At 35.9% G+C, this 17,589-nt stretch overlaps 2 protein-coding genes across 13 annotated transcripts in view; one reads left to right on the top strand and one right to left on the bottom strand.

Moving 5' to 3' along the window:
* Positions 1 to 1,968, top strand: part of LOC132151886 (tumor protein 63-like) — a 45,740-nt gene extending 43,772 nt beyond the window's left edge. For 8 of the 11 annotated variants that reach the window (XM_059560382.1, XM_059560383.1, XM_059560384.1 and 5 more), the window contains one exon: positions 643 to 1,968. In XM_059560382.1, coding sequence (XP_059416365.1) covers positions 643 to 945 — 303 coding nt within the window. In that variant the 3' untranslated portion in view covers positions 946 to 1,968. The remainder of the gene's footprint in view (positions 1 to 642) is intronic. The other 3 variants (XM_059560387.1, XM_059560391.1, XM_059560390.1) reach the window with 3 other exon arrangements.
* LOC132151885 (TBC1 domain family member 23) lies at positions 1,339 to 16,226 on the bottom strand. Of its 2 annotated transcripts, XM_059560380.1 has the most exons (19): positions 16,107 to 16,226; positions 13,289 to 13,403; positions 12,784 to 12,889; positions 11,578 to 11,782; positions 11,185 to 11,308; positions 10,179 to 10,303; positions 10,011 to 10,057; positions 9,786 to 9,889; positions 9,510 to 9,632; positions 8,905 to 8,997; positions 8,529 to 8,699; positions 8,379 to 8,421; positions 8,059 to 8,165; positions 7,168 to 7,304; positions 6,841 to 6,885; positions 5,927 to 6,015; positions 4,645 to 4,780; positions 4,191 to 4,385; positions 1,339 to 3,333 (listed from the first exon to the last, which is right to left on the bottom strand). In XM_059560380.1, exons 1-19 carry the CDS (start codon positions 16,142 to 16,144, stop codon positions 3,249 to 3,251), a joined length of 2,088 nt encoding a protein of 695 aa, XP_059416363.1. In that variant the 5' UTR covers positions 16,145 to 16,226; the 3' UTR covers positions 1,339 to 3,248. The 2 variants fall into 2 exon arrangements, with proteins under 2 accessions (XP_059416363.1, XP_059416364.1); XM_059560381.1 differs by lacking the exon at positions 6,841 to 6,885.
* Between the last annotated feature and the right edge of the window lie 1,363 nt (positions 16,227 to 17,589).

Raw genomic sequence — 17,589 nt, 5'->3', positions numbered from 1 at the left:
TTTAGCAGGTACATGTTTAAAAGAATAATTCATCTAAAATTAGAATTAGCTGAAAATACTCCCCCATCAGGCCATCCAAGATGCAGACACGTTTTTCTTCTTCATCTGAACAGATTTTGAGAGATTTAGCATCTTGCTCACCAGTGGATCCTCTGCAGTGAATGGGTGCTGTCAGTTAAAACTGCTGATAATAACATCACAACGATCCATAAAATGACTTGGTTAACATCTTATGAACAGAAAATAAATCCATTCAACCTCTGTCCATAATATTGCTTTCTCCAGTAAAAAAAAAAAAAAAGTCTCTCTTGAATCAGGGGAGAAATATGCATAGATCATGCACTGTCTAAAACAGTCGAAAATGGTTCTAAACCAATATGTTGGTTTGTTTTGGAAGGACAGCAGAGGATAGATGTTTTCATGGAGGAATCATTTTTTATGGATTGACAGTTTAAATTCCAAACGTCTTAATGGATTTAGTTTCTTTTCACTTCACAAGACTTCAACTGGCATTGTGTGGATTGTTTATGGATTATTCACTGTAGAAGATCCATGTCAAAATATAGGATCTGGCTTGTCTGGATGGAGACATCAGAGCAATGGCTACTGTATTCATGAGCTCTGTGGTATATCTATCCACAGGACTTGTCTAGGCTGAAGATTCCCACAGAATTCCAGCACATCATCTGGAAAGGAATCATGGAGTACCGGCAGACCATGGAGTTTTCTCCACCTCCCCACATGTTGCGCACCTCTAGCGGGACATCCACCGTCAGCGTGGGCCCCACTGAAGCCCGAGGCGAGCGTGTGATCGATGCAGTGCGTTTCACTCTCCGTCAGACCATTTCATTTCCTCCACGAGACGACTGGACCGATTTCTCTTTTGACCTGGCTCCAGATTCCCGCCGCAACAAGCAACAGCGCATCAAGGAGGAGGGAGAATGAACGCGGTGCATCACCGTTCACAACGATATACATACATACAACCATGCACATAAACACTCACACGCTCTGTTTTATTAACACACTTGGTGTTGGTCCAGATCGTTTCACAGTTTTCCTCTGCAAGAGATGTAAAAAAAAAAAAAAAAAAAATCTAGTTCACTTAAACTTAAATGGGCAGATAAAATGCACTTAAAGTCCTTTATGGTTTCATTTTTTTCTGGTGGATTTAGCTTTGGTTATCATTTCAAGCCCCTTAATTGAATGCAAACAGCAATAGCTGAGGGGAAATGGTGCTTTGCTAAATTGTAATTTTTTACTGTTTCTTGAGACCAAGCACTTAAGAAATGCTGACATGTTCTTACTATTCACAAAATACACACTGAACTTTTGGGGTTTCTTTTTTTGTTTTGTTACATGGCCAAAGGTGTATTTCGGTTTTGTTTTGGTTTTTTTCCTCCCAGCAGGAGCTTTAGTGTTAATTGTATTCTTTGTTGTGACGATCATTCCTTGCAGACGAACAATGTCATTTTTGTATGTATTTCAAATCGAAATCGCACATGGTTCTTTTCTTTTATTCTCGCAGAAAGTGTTATTCGTTCGTTTTCATTCGTGGTGTAAGACTGATGTTGTCATGTAGCCTTTATGTAATACTGTAAACCCTTCTTTGTATCTTTCATTTGTGAGTTGCAGACACTCAGTACTATTGAATTGCAGTAAGTATTGAATTGCTTCTGACAGTTGTGATGCTGTCAGCAGTCTGACATGCTGTTTACTGGCCTCTAAAAGTATAAAAGAGATTTACACTGGTACAATGCCAATGTAATGTGGCTTCAGTATTTTCTAAAAACAGATTTCCAATTCTCTTGATACTTGTTAGCCCTCTGTGGCAATGTTGTACAGATTTTTTCTATTACGCGTTCATGTGACAACGGAGTAAACAATTCTTTATCAAGCGATTATTTTTGTAAATATGTTGCAATGTACTTATTTTGATATAAACCAAATAAAACAAATATCATTTAACATCGTTTTTTCGTTTAATAGAACCAAACTGATTTTATTTAAATAGAATAGTCAGGCATAGTGGATTTTATCAATGGCATTCTGTGGTTTAACAGACAATAAACAATGGTTAAAGTTGAGCACTGGGGATACGGTCCTCTGAACTTCTTTTAACGCACTCATTTAAGACTTTCAATTTTAATTTTTAGAACTTGCATAGTGCGACAAATTTACAGGACTAGTTCCAATATGTTATGCATCATCCTCCCTTAGTCTTCATTTAACATTCACTTGACTTGTGTTAGGTTTATGTATAGGTTTATTTTTGATGGCTACATTTTTTTCTTTTGTGCTTCGCATTAGTATATGGTATAACTTGCATTACTATTCTCAACAGTAGGTGGCAGGCATCCAAAATTTCAGGTTCACAATACATTCTCTTGCAAACTTGGCCGTTACTTAGAGATGACCCTTTTTACTTTCAATTGCCTCACCGACCTGTTCCCTTCAATCTTGAAAGTTTTCAACTTTATGGAACCAGATACTGACAAAAGGTTCTACTAATTTCAGGGCGTTTTAGTCAATCAACACAGAGCAGCAGAGATGCATGGAAGTATTCGTGTGTCACACTTGTGCAAGCAGCATCCTGTAGGGTAGCGTACTTCCCAAATATGAAAATTAAGTATATTTATTCACCACAATGCCTGTACGGAGGCTCCTGGTGAATCTGCTTGCTGTAAAAACACTGATCTGATAAATAAATCCTACTCTTCTCAGTTACAAGAGTATGCAGCAATATATGACGCTTACATCTTCAAATGGTTAAAGAATGAGTGACCTCAAACACTGAAGCAGATAAAGAGCAATGAAGTTCCTCGATTGAGGTACCAAAACCGTATTCTCATCCTGTTTTAGACTCATATAAAAAGCTATAGCTCATTAAGGCTCGAGACAAATAAAGGAGAGGATAAATCAAACTTGCTTAATTAGGTCGGTTTTTTCAAAACCGAAATCAAAATCACAAAGCAAAATGAACAAAATAACCATTTCTCATATAGACATCTCCAAGGCCAAAGTTTGAGAGCCCCTGTCAATCTTGATGGCAATGTGCCTTAAAAGACATGACAGAACTCCACGTCAGTGTTGCCCAGGGAGGAGGTGAAGGGGTGGGGGCTGGGTGATGACGAAAAAACAGTGTGGGAATGCTCTAGTCCCTCCTTCCCCTTCAGGTGGTTTTGGTTGGAGCTGTGGTGTTTCCTGGATACCTGGACCATAGTGCAGCATCTCTGATGTCTCCGTCACTAAGAGCTCTCCATAGCATCCAGAACTTTCATGATTTGCTGTTTGATGACTTTAGTGGCGTCACCTGCATCTGGAATTAAATACCTACAGGAGAGAAGACAAGAAATATCCCAACACTGACAAACATAAGCCTACTAAAATAAGTAAACATTAAGCGCTAAGGATTTGTAAAACATTTTCAGTTTAATTTTGAGCTTTTAGTCTAAAGGAACTTGGAACTTCACCCAACTAGCATTTTTTCCCTCAGTACACAAGTCATTGTTAAAGCTCATTGAGCAGTACAAATCACAAAAATTTGTAAATGATACCAGCTACTGTTCAAAAGTACAAAAAAAATATTTAATTTTTTTTTTTTTTTTTACAAATATCTATATATTCTGTTAAGCTATTAGCCATTTATATTTTTTAATTAAAACTATAAAAAATATTTTTGTACATTGAAAAAAACAAACAAATATTAGATAAACTTCAAACAAATTTTAACTGACATGCTATTCTATTGTAACATTAGTTACCAAAATGAGCATTTAAAATACTTCTAAAGCATTTATTTATCTTGTATAATATTCATTTGAACAATTACTAAAAATCTAATCAAAAGCTGTATTTAAAATCGCGGTATGTTAAAATTATTTAATGGACCCGAGCTAACATTAACTAACAATCAACAGTTCTATTTTTATTACTACGGTTACTAACAATAACAAAAATTAACACTGTAATTCATGTATTACTCATTGTTAAATATTATTAGTTAATGCATTTACTAATGCTTGATAAGGGGAACCGATCAACATATTAAAATTAAAACTGAAAAGTATAAATCAAAAGCTACTGTAATTGATTATATATATTATTATACTGGTCTACAGTATTATAGAGACTAGGAGATAAAAGTGAAAGTAAAATATCAACTGGTGTCCTATTGTCAGTTAGCATACCTCTCCACAGCCGATATCTCCACTCCTGAAGCATTGTTGTTGCCAAACTTAAAAGTGATAAGTTCTGGATGCTTCTTCTTGGAGGTGATCTTAACCACAGAGTTTAGGGCTTGTCTGGATTGAATGTAAGCAAAACCTTTTCGGGCAGCGATCTCTCTCAAACAGTACATGTGTGTTGCAGTGATCAACAGATGGCTGTGGAAGATAAAACAACAGAGTTATCACCATTATACTCAACCCACCATCCACCAGATAGGACGGCCCAGTATCTGAAGGGATGGACTATTATTACAAGTTTTTCACATGCAACAGTATTAGTTTATGGACTACCTTGGTTAACATAAAATATAACATTATTTTATTTGATATTTCTTTTTTTTTAGTATTTAAACTTATTTGATTATTTTGACTTGGAGGGCCGACCCATGTCGTGTGTTCAGGCGGACAACCTCACCTTGGGAACATGTGTCCAGTCTCCTTAACTTCATTACATGGAATATGATGCTTCACATCTGGTTTGTTGATCCAAGTCTGAATATTGACAATCTCTTTCCTGTCATCATCTGATATAGATGAGCTGTCAATCTCATCTGAAAAGATGAAATAAAAAAATAAATAAAAAACATTAAGGAAAAACACAAATGTTGAATTTATTTGTGTTACCCTGGACCACAAAACCAGTCACAAGGATATTTTTATTTTTTTTAATTAGGATTTATTGATCATCTGAAATCTGCATAAATAAGCTTTCCACTGATGTGTGGTTTGTAAGGATATGACAATATTTGGTCGAGATACAGCGATGAAAAAAAAAAATCTGGAATAAGGTGCATAAATTAAAAAAAAAAAAAAAGAAAAGAAAATCTAAATATTGAGAAAATTGCCTTTAAATTTGTCCAAAAATGAATTCTTAGCAATGCATATTACTAATCAAAAATGACGTTTTGATATATCTACAGTAGTAAATTTACAAAATATCTTCATGGTTTTAGAATGAAAGAAAAATCAATCATTTTGACCATACAATGTATTTTTGGTTATTGCTATAAATATACCCCAGAGACTTAAGACTGGTTTTGTGGTCCAGGGTCACATATGTAGCATGGCAAAGGTTTAGTACAGTAGTTCTCCACCAGGGGGCCAGACCCAAGAGGAAGACTCGACAAGCTTCCCCAGTAAGTATTAAAATGATTTACATTAGTTATATTAACAATCGTCTTTAACATATTCCACAGGCCAGCATGAAACTTCTGTTTACACATACTCACATGACAGTGCATAGGAGAGAAATGGCCATTTTCAAGATATTTGCTAAATAATATATATATATATATATATATATATATATATATATATATATATATATATATATTTTTTTTTTTATGCCTTCAAATTACTAAATAAAAAGCACAAATCATACAGGATTCTTTTTTGTTTTTTTTAGCTCATTTTGTATTAACTCAGCTTTTATTTTTATGTTTTTTTTTTTTGTATCTGCTTTGTCATTTTTTATATTTCGGTTTAGCTTTATTGTAGTTTAATGTAGTTTTTAGTTTTAGTTTACTACAACATTTTTAATTTAAATTTTGTAAATTTAAGTTTTTAAATTAATATTTATATTACAACTTATTTTGATTAAAAAAAATAAAATAGGAGTAAGTGTTTGTTATAAATAATTACAATAGTGCGAGTGTGTATGAAGTATGAATGTCCCTGATTTAAATCGGTGTATTTACCTGTATCATACTCTTCCTCATCACCAATGCTGAAGACAGGCTTCACTCCCCTGTATGGCTTCCCCACCCGATCACTGCTGCTTACGTGCCTGAAGGAAATAAGAAGCATCAGAGGTACTTACTGTATAAAACCTACAAGAAGAATAAAAATTTGCCCTTCACACCAACATTGTTTTCTTTGTCCTAATACAGACATTCTAAGAGCATGGCAGTGAGATGAGGTGTCCTCTAGGATTTAAAAAGGTGAGTACCGTTAGTTGGAAGAAAGATCAGTTAACATGTTCGCAATCTACCAGAGATGAGAATCAAAGTGTGGAAGCCCAGGCACTGCACAAAAGTCCATGTTTCTGTAAAACTGAACAACTTTAACATTGAATTGCCCCAGTCTTGCACAGCTATGATCAAATCTGTATAAAAACAATGAAAGACTGTGTTCTCTCTCCAAACATATGAGGACCCAGACAGCAGAGATCAGGCTGTGAGACACAAACAGCTAGCGTAAAACAAAACAAAGAACAAAGTGGCAAAAGCACTGTTAGAGGTCAAAACAGCCAACACTGTCAGAAAGTGACAAGACCGCTTCCACTTCTCAGAGTGGTCTTTGTGAATTCTACTTCACATGCGTGTGAATGTCTGGTAGTGGATGACAAATGAGCAGTTTCTAGAATGTTACTCTATTCTGACCATATTCTCAGAAGTATCCGAGAAGGAAACAGGAAATTCAGAAGGATGAAAAGGATATTTGCACTAAAGATGCAGGTGATGCAGATGCATATGGTGTTAGAGCATACTTTACTCAGGGTTTTGAAAACACCTACAATGAGCTAAAGCTGACAGCGCCACCTTGAGAGGGCATGATGCGGAAACCAGATGCACGCTGGTGGGGCTACAGACAAACATTAATGAAGTCTTACCGATCCAGTATTCCCTTGTCTGGCCAGGGTAGATTGAAAGATATTCTAGTGTGAAATAACAGGGCATAGGTCGGGAAGATGATTAAAACAGAAAGACTTCAGAAAATCAATCACTTTAAAGAAATTCCTCTACATAATATAATTTCAGCTTGTTTTTGCTTTTAAATACAAGTAGCGGTGAAAAATAAGACAGTGTAGAAGTTTTTGCAACTGGCCTCTGATCATTAAACAGCCCTCATATTTTCAGTTAATAGAAGATAGAACACACCTGGAAAGGAAAATGTGAAAGAATGCCTGTCCAGTGCAATGAATATGAAAGATGCTCACCTGTCCACCGGTGTGGAAGTGTTTTCAATGAAGCTGATCACCTTCTCTTTTACATTAACTGACTTTGATTTGAGAGCGAAGGTCATTTTGTTGACAAGTGATTTAACTCCTTTGCCATCTGTGCTGTTCAGTTCCCCCTGGATCAAAATAAGAGATGGGAGTTAATTCATCCAAGACTAAAGAGCCATTTGCTTGTCAATGAAAATTGAAACATTTAATGGCTTGCTTTACTTGAAATGTCCACATGATGGCACTAAATACCACCCAGAAAATAATATGCTACACGTGTCCACTTTATTTTTCCAATGCAGAAGTTAAGACTATAAGCTTTGGAGACATTAATCATCCACAATCAAAAATCACACACCCTTAACATAAACATGTTCTCTAAATGTAAATGTCTGAGGAGGATCAATGTTTGAAAATACAACTTCCAACCGATTTACATTACTTTTTCATTTAACAGGAAAAATCAATCTTTCAGACAGTATGCGCAGAAAAAACTACTTAGATAAAAGGGACGTTTTCATATACCCCATTAAAAGGCATAAATTAATTATTTATGCTCAAGATTTCGTTTTATATTTGCCTCTCAAATAAAATTTTTTTTTTTTTTCAAGATGTTTAGATATTTATGTTGGAAAACAAAAATACTCCGAAAGATATTCCTTTTTTTGCAATGATGCAACATTCTGAATTCAAGACATCCTGCTCTGATTTAAAGCCTTATGTTGTGGAAAGACAAATGAAGACTTTAAGACCCACAGAAACCCTGTTGAAAATGGACTGAGAAAAATAGATAAGAACAATGCCAAAAAAAGCATGGTTTGAAGGCTACATGTCGAGTAACACAGCATTGTAAAATGTATCACACACACACACAAAACTCACGTCAGCTGAGCTGAGGCTGCTGTGGGATCCTGAGGTGCTCACGATCCAGTGAACATAAACATTATCCGGCCCTTCAACATTAATATCTGCTAGGTGCTTCTGCAATGCTGAGCATTAAAGAAAATAAATTATATAGTCAGACTCATCTGCATAATGTAACTGCTGCTTTTAGTATCTGAACAAATTATATTTAATTGTTTATTTATATTTGATTTTCTAATTACATTTAGTCCAAAATTTGTCCAGAAGATACAATACACAGATGCAATACAAAAAAATTAATTAAATGTTTTATTAATTTAACTAAAAACAGAACTTACCCATAAATCCACCTTTTGCTATGCTCACAAACTCTTTATTTTTCTAGAACAAAAAAAAGAGAGATTGACCACTTGTATTCTTAACAGTTGTGAAATGCTTCCAATAATGATTTACACAATTCCATATGTAGCAGCAGATGCAGTCCTGACCTGCAGAAAGTGGGCAAGCACCATGTTCATGTACATGTCCTCTTCTTCACGTCCACTGCCCATGAAGCACAGATGCTCTCCGCTTGCCACAGAGCCGGACTCCAGAGACTGCTTCTGTGCCTCCAGAAGAGACTTCACTGACAGGGCAAACTCAGAAGGATTATGAAGCATCTGTGAATCAATAGCATATTATTACGGTTTTGCTGGTGAAGGAAACAGAGGTGCATGGAGCAGTGTGCAATTTCACCATGAGGTAGCCACACATTAAACTTTGCATTTTTTAGGAAACAAAGTGGATCCAAAAGGAAATCAATCTCCACTTTGCCAATTCATATTAGAACTATTATGAACAAATGCTGCCTGCAAAAAATCTTACCAGGTCAGAGTCCAGGTGAAAGGCAGTGGAGAGGTGACCAGCATTGTACTGCTCAGCAGGACGGCAGTCAACTACAAAAAACCTCACACCCTCCTAGACAGCATACAAAAACATGCATATTATTGGAAATAACATCTCTGGAAAAAACAAAGGGCATCACATAATAAAACTCATCTGTTGTTGATTCTTGTGCACAGTTGCACGAAAACAATACACTTGAAAGACTGAATCTTCAGGGTCAGATTCAAAGTAGTTTTTTTGCACATAGTGAGCACATAAAATAGGTGGACAGAAGCTCAAAAGTGTGTGCTTGACTTGAAATATGGTAAACATGCTATAAAACAATCTCGTCTCTTCAAAAGACTTGGATTAAACCATTTGATTCATATTGATTACTTTTACAGCGCTTTTTGATAAAAAATTTTTTTGAAAATATTAAAAGATATTTCCACTAGTATGGGTTTACATACTATACATTTACTATAGAGTAAATGATGAAAACAAATTCAGGCTGAACTATCCCTTTAATGTTGATCGTCAACATTAATAAATATGAAGGATGATGTAGAGATGTTTTGGCCAGTTATCTTAGAGCTGGGACTCACAGGTTGCAGCTGGTTGGCTTGCAGGATTTCAGGGACAGATACAGGCAAACACAGAGCCTGACTGAGGTCCATGTCTTCTTCTTTCAGAGCCACCAGACTGCTGCCAAACAGATTATGGTTCTCCTGCACATACATAAACCAGACAAACAAACATCTGATACCTGCTAAACTGTTCGGTGACACACCGCGATTCTATCTTGATGCATCTATTGTGATGTGCATCATATTGAGAAGAAGTTGTTAATACACAGCCCAAAGAACTCAGACAACGCTTACCTTTCTGAGAGATAGAGGCGTCTTGCTGTTGTAATACTGAGCTAAAGAGAACAAGTCTTCAATGTCCTCTGCCTCTAGTAATGCTGGTGACTGCTCCAGCATTTCTGGAAAAAAAAAAAGAAAGAAAGAAAGAAAATGTATAGCTGTACACTTTGGTCACACAGGACAATGCTAAAGATTATTTTTAATGTATTGTTTTAATAAATAAAGCACAGAAGAATTTACTGATGATGTCATCTTTGCTGTCTCCCTCTTGGGCAAGGATGCCTTCTCTGGACATCAGAAAACAGAGAAAACTTTTTTTTGCTTGATCTCATAAACAGGTGAGAAAAACTGCCTCGGTGCAGTTCATTAATTAATTGAGTGCACTGAACAGTCTGAACTGTCACATACTTGGCATTGACAAGGATGATGAGCATGAGGAAGAAAATGAGAAAAGGGTCCGCTTGTTGGAGATAAATATCCCACAAGGCCTGTGACACCTCAGGGAGACAGTTGCTAGAGAAGAGACTGCCCATCTGCAGGATACAAGGAAAAAAAAGGATTCTTTAGCATACAACTCAAAATAATTAATTTGACTCATTTTAGGAATATGACCATAAAACGCTTTCAGAATTGATCCATGGTAAGTATGAGTTAAGTATAAATTACATATACTAAGCCAGGGGTTTCCAATCCAGCTCCTGGATGGCCACTGTCCCGCAGACTAAAGCAAGTATAGGTCTCTGCAGGAAAGAAATGGGAGTTACCAGAACAGGGAGTTTTTACACCATGATACCTGATTGATGGACGTCATAGGCTGCATTTACACTACAGGTCTTGATTCCCAAATCCGATTTTCTGACTGTATATAGCATTTACTGGGGAATATCCAATTTGTCTGCTTACACGGCACACGCAAATGCACATATCCGATTCATATCCGATTTATTACCACATATGAATGAGGCCTGAATCAGATCTGAGAACATCGGAATCCATGCAGTTTTTTCCTGCTTACACATTCACCGGTCATATCCGATCTGTGCCACATGAGAGGAAAAAAATCAGAATTGGGTCACTTGAACCTTGCAGTGTAAATGGGGCCCTAGTGACGTTAGGTTTAGGGGTGGGGTTGGGTAAGGAGGATCATGATTGCATGATTTAGAAACACCCAGCAGTTTGAAGACACCCACAAGGTGATAAACGCCCACTTTTACTCTGCAGAGACCTAAGTCTCGACTAAAGCTTCAACTTCAATTACTTGATTAAACGCACATGAACCAGCTAATCTAGGTCTTGAAACTTGTACTAGAAACTTCCAGGAAGGTGCGTTGTGGCAAGTCGGAGCAGGATTGGACAGCCCTGTACTTAGCCAAATACTTGATAAAATATTCAAACAGGCCAGAGATCGACTGACCCAGTTGATGGCGTAGGAATCAGGAGTGATCTTTTTTGTGTCCAGGAATGAGCAGAGTTCAGGCTCATGGTACTGCAGCAGGAGTCTGAAGAGGTGAAATGGTCTTCCCTTCACAACACAGTCTCTGCAAAGGGCAAATAATATGACCCTTAATCAAGAAACCTGATATATATAAAGCCTGCATGCCCCACTTCTGCCAACCTAATTGTTTCAATTGTCCTTTTTGGCCAGACAAGACCTTTGAAGAGGTCAAGAGGTTAAAAAAACAAACAAACTTTCTTTCAGTTGAAATCGTTACAGGGATTCAGTTTTTGCTACATTATCTGCAACATTTTATTATAATTAGTTTTTTAAGTAGAGAAAAACACAGAGAGACATATGAAACACCCCTACCGTGGGATGTATTTATTCATGATGGCGTAGAAGCAGTTGTAGAGGTCTTTGCGGGACAGCTGTAAGCCCAGGAGTGGTTTGAGGATGTGTGGCCAACTAAGATCTGGAGTGAAGGAGACATTTCTGGACTTGCAGTAAAAGGTGATCACTGACTCCACATCTGACACCAGGTCCCGTCCTTCCTCTACTGGTATGCCTAGCTCATCTATATGCATAGAAACAATTAGCATCATAATATAAAAAAATCCCACTATTTCATATTCATATTTTCCCCTAGTACATTGCTTGAGATAACAGGTTTGTGCACAAAAAAAATCAAAGAATGCATGAGATTTATCATGACTCTGGAAGCATCCTTCCAAGATGAGCAACCAAGCTAGTACTGTTGGTTTATTAACTTTGGTCAAAATGCAAGACATAAATCAATGTGTGATAGAACCAATTGTTTTCTTAGATAATAGTATGAGGTTTAATTTCATTTCCATTCAAAATTTGTCAAAAGCATTATTTATTTCATTAAGTGTACAAACTTTACATTAAAATGAAAGTTGACCGTTTGTATTTGAGCTGGAATAACTAACTAATTAAATGACTAAATAAATTTTATTTATTCATAAAATAATCTAAATAAAATAAGAATAGAACTGAAATAGCGGCAGATCTTTTATTTTGCATAGTGACATTTGATCAAAAAAAAGACTGAATTATGATATTTTAATCAAACATTATGAGGCCCAAAAATAGGAAATAAATATACATGAATGAATAATTCTCATAGCTATAGCATGCCTAATAAAAGAGGAAATTGCATGCAGACTTTAAACAAATTACAAAACAAATTCTCCAAAATAACCTAATTAAAAATGCCTAATTGCATTACAAAATTAAATCAAAATAATATTAAGAAGGTACTCCTAATACAAAAATAATTTGCTAGTTTAGTTTCAAGACATGTTTTACAAATAAAGTCATCACTGCAGTTAAAGTGTTTTAAAACTGCAGAAGTACACAAACAAACAGAAAATCTTGCTAACAGGCAAATGTGTGTGGAATACACAATGTGTCACAGGATGTTTTGAATAACCTGTAGGCTTATAATAAAGTGTCTGACCACATTCATAGAACTGATATACTATAGATGTGTAGTGCATTACTACACATAAATGGCACAATGAAAATGAGGTGATGTGTGCAAAGGTTATTCACCAATGATCTGCTGACTGCGGTTGTGAATGAGCGTCTGTTCTGCTAGGTCCAAAGCCCCATCCCATGAGGACAGACTATCTCCTTTACCAGACACGTTCAAAGCAATCTGTCAACACACGTTCAACATCAGAGCCAGAACTAAAACTTTTGGGAAAAAGTGAATAAAGAAAGCAACTGAAATTCAACAAGGCTCCTAAAGCATAGTGTATCTACTAAAGTTTCGTTAATGGCCATCTGATCGATACAGAGGCTCTCTAAAGCCCTTTGGGACCCACTGTCTCTCAAGGAAACCCTTTAAAACAAAGCTCTGCATGGATCTCTTATGTATTCTATCATAAGCATGAATGCCTTTTCTGTCTCTCTCATCAACACACAGCATGTACAATCTTTTAAAGCTTTTTCATAATCCATATAGCCAGTGTTTTCCACTTGATGCTACACAGGCTAATTAGGCAAGTCATTTTGTCTTCAGACACACACACACATATATTATATATATACCTACCATCCATAGCTTGGCCCGCTGTTGTGGGGGTAGGCTTCGGACCTGGATAACACCATCCTGGTCAGTGTCCAGATCACATTCTGCCGAGTCAAGAGCATCAGCCAGATCATCATTCCTTCAGAAAACACACACACAATAAATGCACACGACACACTGTGATCAAATCACTCAAAACTTCATTTAGAAGAAGTCATGGACAGATTCAGACCTCGTGCAAATGGGTTTGCTTTACCTAAACAGAACTACGAAACAGTAACAAAATGGCAGTAACAACAGTATTTAAAAATTCTAAATTATTCTATATTGAAAAAAAAAATTATAATGATCACAAAAGCTGTGTATTTAATCAAAATACTGTAAAAACACTAATAGTGAAATTATTCAAATAAATGTATTTATTTTGAATGTTAAATGTAATTTATTCCTGTCATGGCAAAGCTGAATAAGTCTTCAGTGTGACAATACTGCTTTGGAATAATAGCTTAGGCAGATAGCAAAAAGCATCCAGCGTGAACAGCCTCTGACATTAATCATTTATGAGCAATATGCTGAGCAGCTATACAGAAATTAATATTGCCATAACAAGGCAGGCGTGTTTGTGCACACCAGCTGACATGGCTACGCAATGAACACACATTATTGAGAATTCTGGAGAAAAAGACTTCCACCAAGTGCAATATTCAGTCAAAAGGGCACAGCACTCCACTCTCCTCCAGGGTTTCTCTCAAAAGTACTACAAACTCTAGAAACTAGCAAAACAAGCTAAGAACTTGGCGTGGGGATTTCCAGGAGACAAAAAGAGAGCACTGGACTTAGCTTAGGTAACTTAAGTAAAACCCAGACAAAGCCACACTCTCAGACACACACTCCACTGCTGAAAACATCTGTGCTGGAATCAGAATATCTGCATCACTCATTAAAAACACACTGCAAATGCTGCAATTCTTTAATGTGTACAACAGCTGCAGCTAAAACATACAACATATTACAAAATAAACTTTTTACGGAGCAATAATTCACAATTACAAAAACAACAAATACTTAATGTATACCTGCAATTTAGTACTCAATGACAATGTGTTTCTTTTTTGGTATAATTTTCAACCCATTCAAATGTTGCATCCAATGCATTCTTGCAATTTTTACAAAATCTGTAAGCCACCCGAAGTGCTGTGATGATATTTATTTACATCAATGGAATTGGTTAATAAATACATAAAGAAACCCAAATATGGTGTAAAGGTTATTGTTGATGGGTTCCACACTCGTTCTAAATTCCTCACATACTCTTAAGGAAGAAGACGAAAGCTGTCTAACAACCAGCCATACCAAGCATTCCCAACTGGGGTGAGAAATGCAAGTTGCCACGTCCTGATATTTTGGCTGAATGCCTTAATAATAATAATAATAATGCCTTAAGACAGGAAACTTTAAGAGCCAACAAATTGTTTATTTATTTTTTTAGGTAAACAAAAAAAAACCTTTTGAAACGCCATGTGTAATGGACTTTGATATTACAGACTGAAATATAAGCCACCCTCACACTTTTATCTCCACATCCTAAAGCTCAATTTATCAGAATAATTTATCTTCCTGGTCACTGTCTGTGAAAACAGGAAGAGGATAAAATGCACACTAACAGAAGTGTGTCTGGGATGTCTGTGTGTGAATATTTTCCTGTTGTGGAGGAACTGCTAAATACTAAAATTAAAATTTAGGATTAAAATTTTTACCAAACTATTTGTCATTTTGCAGTTCCTCTGTAGAATGGTAAGCAAAACTGTTTAAAAAACTTTAATGGTGTGTGGATTATGAGTGAAAAGACTGATCTTCAGGTATATGACAATTTAACAAATGGTAAATACATGTGTATTACTTCAAGACTGGAAATGGTTTTCTGAACAGTTCTGTTCTAAACCAAAACATGTCAACACAAACAATAAAGCACAAAAAATGTTGATGTCAATAAGTTGTCAGTTTACTTGGGCTGTCAAAAGAAAATTTAGTCATACATTCCACAGACATTTATAACTTGCGAGGAGTCTGATGCTCATACAACTTTCCTGTACAAGACATAACTGAATCATAATAAGAATCACAAGAAGAAGGGAAAAAACTGTAAAGTAATCCACCATTCCATTTCCATTTTGTTATTTCAGTAGATAATTGAAATTATGATCTTTGTCGTTATTTTCAACCTCAGAGGACAAGAGAGAGTCACAAAAGTCCATAAAGTTGTTTCAGTCAGTTCCTGGATCACGGTTTCAAAAAAGTAACTTGCTATAGCAATTAAAGATGTCTTACACAGCTAAACGGAAGAACTCGCACTTTTAACAAGAGCCGAGAAACGTTAGCTAAACCCCATCGTTACCATATTAGTGGGGGGAAAAACCTGGCCATAGTGAAATGGTATCGAAAATTAAGATTATATCATAATCATCACAGCTCTATTGTCAGCAAAGCTACGCTAACACCTAGCAAAAGCGGTTTTAACACAACCAGCTTCTACGAGAACACAACAATGGCGTTTAATCGCTTAAAATACGTATTATACAGATCACAAAAAAGACTGTGTCACACTGCTGAGAAGGTCTGTGAAACATATGAAGTCTCCAAACAATACACTCGATGCTTTGGCTAGCCAGACTAACGTTAGCTGTTTAGCTCAGCATCGCTTTCTACCTGACACTCAAACAGCTGTCGTGAAAAAAGCTACATTAATAGTATTTCTTCAACGGACTTCAAGTTCCAAGTGTCAATATCAGACTAGGAACCGTGAACCGTTCTACGTTAAAACTGATCAGTGGCGTTTTCTTACCAGCTGCCTTGAAGCACTTCCCCTACAGCATCCGCCATTGCTGTGGTGACGGTCCACGTCAAACTGTGTCGTAAATACCAGCGTCTTGTCGCTTCGACTACACGCACGCGCTTAGCACAAGCCTAGACGCGACGTAAGACGCGATAATCGGCAAAACTGTGGATTGATTCTACAAGAGCGAGATTTTAGATTTGATTAATAAAAAAAAGCTTTCTAGACCCGCTTACTTTCAACATGGTATGACACGTGTTGTCTGCTTCCAAAAGAAAATCAAATGCATTAGTTGTTCATGTAGCCTACTAGGCTGCTGAATTGATCTGGGATAAATTGATAATTTTTCTCTAAAGATGCATCTCCTTGATGTATGATGTGTGTCATTTGTAATGTGTTGTTGAATAAATAAAATAGAAGACTTTTTTTAATTAATAAGCTAAATATCATTTTTGTGCATTAATATATATTTTACATATATTTTGAATGTACTGTTGTGAACTTTGTCTTAAAAAAGGGGAGGGAAAGACACACATTTCACTCTTTGCTCACTTTTTGTATCTTCTTCAGTAGCTGCTTTTTCATAGTTATACATTTGAAGGGTTTTTAAAAAGAATTGGTGAGGTTGATTTATTTAGCCAAAAATATCAATAAAACAAAATGGCTGTTGTCTGAGAAACATTTAAATCGACAACTATACGTTTTAAATTTTATGCTATGACAATGATGATGCTTTTCACAACTTCTACACTTTCATGCATACAACTGCTGAAAGATGGATGTTGGCAAGACAAAACAGTCAAAGACTTTTGAGAGCAAAATTATTGAATAACACCAGAATTTAAGACATTTGTGTCACATTGAGTGTTTTATGCTTTATATATGATGTCAATGATTGCATACAAATGCTCATTTACTGATCTAATTTGATTTTTTAACCTTGGCAAAATGTAAGGCGGCATACTACTTCTCACACTGTCATTTTTACTTTCAGAATTCTTCAAAAAAGCACTGACTTCAACTAAAATGTATAATAAAAAATATACTAATAAAAAAAAGTACAACTTTTAAGAACAATACACATTAATATTGGGGATGTATAAATGTGCCAGTTTTCATCTGCTGTTCCTTGACATGTGGTGACCACCACATTTAACGAAGCACATTTAATAAGCAATAAATAAAAATAATAACAGATACAAACTAATCTGCATTCAAAACACAACACCAATCTGGTTTTATGAATTGTGAGCAACTCATTTCTTTATTTCTATATTATCATACATTAACACACAGATAAACCTAACCAACATCACATTTTCCCCTCTCATTGTTTTTATTTATATTTACATGAGCCATTTATGTATTTATTATTTTGCACAGCTACTACCAACAGATCAAGCTCAACAAATAAATTTTTAACCTTTAGGTGGAGCCACTTGGCTTGCATTGTAAAATGTATTTTAAACAATCATTCATGATCTTCAAACAT

This window comes from Carassius carassius, chromosome 10 (genome assembly GCF_963082965.1).
Source record: "Carassius carassius chromosome 10, fCarCar2.1, whole genome shotgun sequence".
In the NCBI taxonomy this organism is placed as follows: domain Eukaryota; kingdom Metazoa; phylum Chordata; class Actinopteri; order Cypriniformes; family Cyprinidae; genus Carassius; species Carassius carassius.
Note: the sequence above shows the minus strand (reverse complement) of the source record. Positions and strands in the feature narration are given on the sequence as shown.

Bases quoted from the DNA above. Each gene is read 5' to 3' on its own strand.
- LOC132151885 (XM_059560380.1), bottom strand. From the start codon at position 16,144: ATGGCGGATGCTGTAGGGGAAGTGCTTCAAGGCAGCTG. The intron at 10,058-10,178 runs GTATGTGACAGT...TCTGATGTCCAG, and splicing joins ATCATCCTTGTCAATGCCAA to AGAAGGCATCCTTGCCCAAG. The intron at 4,386-4,644 runs GTGAGGTTGTCC...TATCTTCCACAG, and splicing joins ACTGGACACATGTTCCCAAG to CCATCTGTTGATCACTGCAA.